General features: G+C 35.7%; 1 protein-coding gene across 1 annotated transcript; it reads left to right on the top strand.

Annotated features, from left to right (window-relative positions):
* The first annotated feature begins 930 nt into the window (after positions 1 to 930).
* LOC111374522 (peroxidase 5-like) lies at positions 931 to 2,326 on the top strand. The gene is made up of 2 exons (XM_022997228.1): positions 931 to 1,301; positions 1,383 to 2,326. The coding sequence occupies exons 1-2, from the start codon at positions 1,044 to 1,046 to the stop codon at positions 2,154 to 2,156; spliced, it is 1,032 nt and encodes a 343-aa protein (XP_022852996.1). The 5' UTR covers positions 931 to 1,043; the 3' UTR covers positions 2,157 to 2,326.
* The last annotated feature ends 502 nt before the right edge of the window (positions 2,327 to 2,828 follow it).

Below are 2,828 nucleotides of genomic sequence, written 5' to 3'. Positions count from 1 at the left end.
CTTAACATCATCAAACAATCCCCAAGGGTGAAACCTCTCGTCTATCACAGAAATTATCTAATAATTTACCTTTCTCGTGAAATATTGTTTTATGACTAATAACTTGTGCGTCCTCAAGGATTAATGTGATTTAGAAGGTGTTTGGAAGATATTTTTACGTAAAATTGTATTTTTGAATAGTAAATTGATAGGAAATGTGTGGTTGAAAAATAAAGAAAAGTTTTTGATTTACGTGTAATATTATTTTAACAAAAAATGTGTGGTTGAAAAAAAGAGACAGAAAAATGCATTTTAAAAAAAGGGGTACCAAACGGGATCTTAATTAAGAAAATCAACATGCATAAAGTTTCACTCGTACGAACTTTCGAACATAGCGTTTAATAAAATTCAACTAATATTATGTTTAATCCCCGTTAATTTTAGTAACAGCCGTCCTTGACGTCCAGGGCCACATGGGGGCCCTAGACATCCAAAGTGCCATTTGGCGCTCCCTATTGATGGGTGTATATTGCGCCCTTGTCAGTCCAGGGCCTGAATGTGTATCTTTTTCCTTTTAGTAATAAATCTTGAGTATGCTCATTCGATTGTTAATGAGATTTGTTAAATCATGCTCTTGACACATTCCTCGTAATTAAATATGAAATCAAAATGTACAACTCAATACTGCAAAAAGATATGACATTTGGAGAAAGTCAAACCAACCAAATCCACCAAAACAAATTATTAATAGCCTATCTACAATATATAATTAAACAAGAAACTTTCAAATGATTGAGATAAAGAGAAAAATGAGCTGTCCCATGGGAGGAAGACGAAAGGATGTAACCTGTAAGAGTGAATGATTTTTTCTAATATAGATTTGCTCAAGAAAGCTTCAAAAATTGCAGTTGGCACGTCTGTACGCGTTAATATTTCTATGATCAAAACTATTAATCAATACTGCTCTATAAATTCTCGTCTCTTATCAATTCAATATCCATCTCAATCTTCTTAAGTAGTTCTCAAGTTAAAATTTCCTTCGCGAAAAAACGAAAAAGAAGAAGATGAATGTCAAAATTTCGAAGTTTGCAGCAGTTTTACTGCTCTTTTGCCTAGTTGTGTTCTTTCTTTCCGAACCAGCTTTGGCTAAACCTAAGCATGCACGGCCGGCCAAAGTAGCACCACTCAAAATCGGATTTTACGCAAAAACATGTCCAATTGCTGAGAAGATTGTAAGAATTGCGGTGAATGAAGCCGTGTTGCTCAATCCAGGAATAGCTGCTGGTCTCATTAGAATGCATTTCCATGACTGCTTTGTCAGGGTACGTACTTATGCAATTCAGGCTCTGCTTTGTCAGCTACTCGTATAATTTTCTCATATGCTGTTCATATTTGTATTTCAGGGTTGTGATGGTTCAGTATTGCTGGATTCAGTTCTTGGAAAACCAGTCGCGGAGAAAGATAACTTGGCGAATAACCCGAGCCTCCGGGGGTTCGAGGTGATTGACCAAGCAAAAGCTACAATAGAGACTTTATGCCCAAGAACAGTCTCATGTGCAGATATTCTTGCATTTGCTGCTCGTGATAGTGCCCTTAAAGCTGGAAATATTTGGTATGATGTGCCGGCGGGACGGCGTGATGGCCGTGTTTCTTTAAGCTCCGAAGTTTTACAAGAACTTCCTCCACCTTTCTTCAATGCCAAGCAACTTGAAGACAACTTCAAAAGAAAGGGACTGTCACTTGATGAAATGGTTACACTATCTGGTGCACACTCCATTGGCGTCTCTCACTGTTCTTCATTTTCGAACCGTCTTTACAGTTTCAATGCAACACACCCACAAGACCCTTCCTTGGATTCTGCTTATGCTGCATTCTTGAAAACCAGATGCCCTCTGCCGGCGAATAACGTGGTTGACCCGATTGTGAGTCTGGATATTCAAACTCCAACCCGATTGGATAATAAATATTATACAAATTTGCAGAGTCGTAGGGGGCTATTGACTTCGGACCAGACATTGTTGGACAGTCCCTTGACTAGGAAATTGGTTGTGAACAATGTTAAGTTTGGTAATGTTTGGGCGAAAAAGTTTGGGGCTGCTATGGTGCGCATGGGTTCCATTGATGTTCTTACTGGCAAACAAGGAGAGATAAGGAGGAACTGCCGTTTCGTGAACTGATTAATTAATTATTTGGCTAACATGCGCTACGGCTAATTTGAGTTTGATATTTCGTCGTTTGCAGAATTTTATTTCATTATTCCATCTCTTGTTCGTATGAAGAAATAATGTTAAGTTGTTAACCCCATTATTGTGCAAGAAATTGTATTTGGAAGCGTGATTTATTCTAATGTGTTGTTACATGCATGCATGTTCTTCATTATAATTTTCGTGTACGACCACACGACACCATTACTTTTTAGTTTCTATCGGTTCTTATTATTTGTTCGAATATAATTATAAGTTGTTGAAATTATAATGAGGTAGAAATGAGTGGTGGATAAATTGTTTAACCGTGGTGACTCCTATGAAATATAAGATTAAATAAAAATAATCAATTCGCTTATTTTTAATTTGTTTATATAATGAGTGATTTATTTTAATACTTATTCAGTTACAAATAAATTTACTTACTAGTAAGATTATGTATTTTTTCACTTTTAAGGAGATAAATAAAGTGAATTATAATTTCATTCCAATTCAAAATTTTCTATTATTAATAACATCCATGGCTTTGAATATATAATTCAGTGTGATTATTTTAATTAGCTATTATAAGGGAAGATAAGCTACCTAATAGGATTGATTTTACACTTGAATTAACGAACAACCGAACCGTTGTGACTTTCTTCA

Source organism: Olea europaea, chromosome 1 (genome assembly GCF_002742605.1).
Source record: "Olea europaea var. sylvestris chromosome 1, O_europaea_v1, whole genome shotgun sequence".
NCBI lineage: Eukaryota > Viridiplantae > Streptophyta > Magnoliopsida > Lamiales > Oleaceae > Olea > Olea europaea.
The sequence above is the reverse complement of the archived record's forward strand: the minus strand, read 5'-3'. Positions and strand labels throughout refer to the sequence as shown.

Bases quoted from the DNA above. Each gene is read 5' to 3' on its own strand.
- LOC111374522 (XM_022997228.1), top strand. From the start codon at position 1,044: ATGAATGTCAAAATTTCGAAGTTTGCAGCAGTTTTACTGCTCTTTTGC. The intron at 1,302-1,382 runs GTACGTACTTAT...TTTGTATTTCAG, and splicing joins TCCATGACTGCTTTGTCAGG to GGTTGTGATGGTTCAGTATT.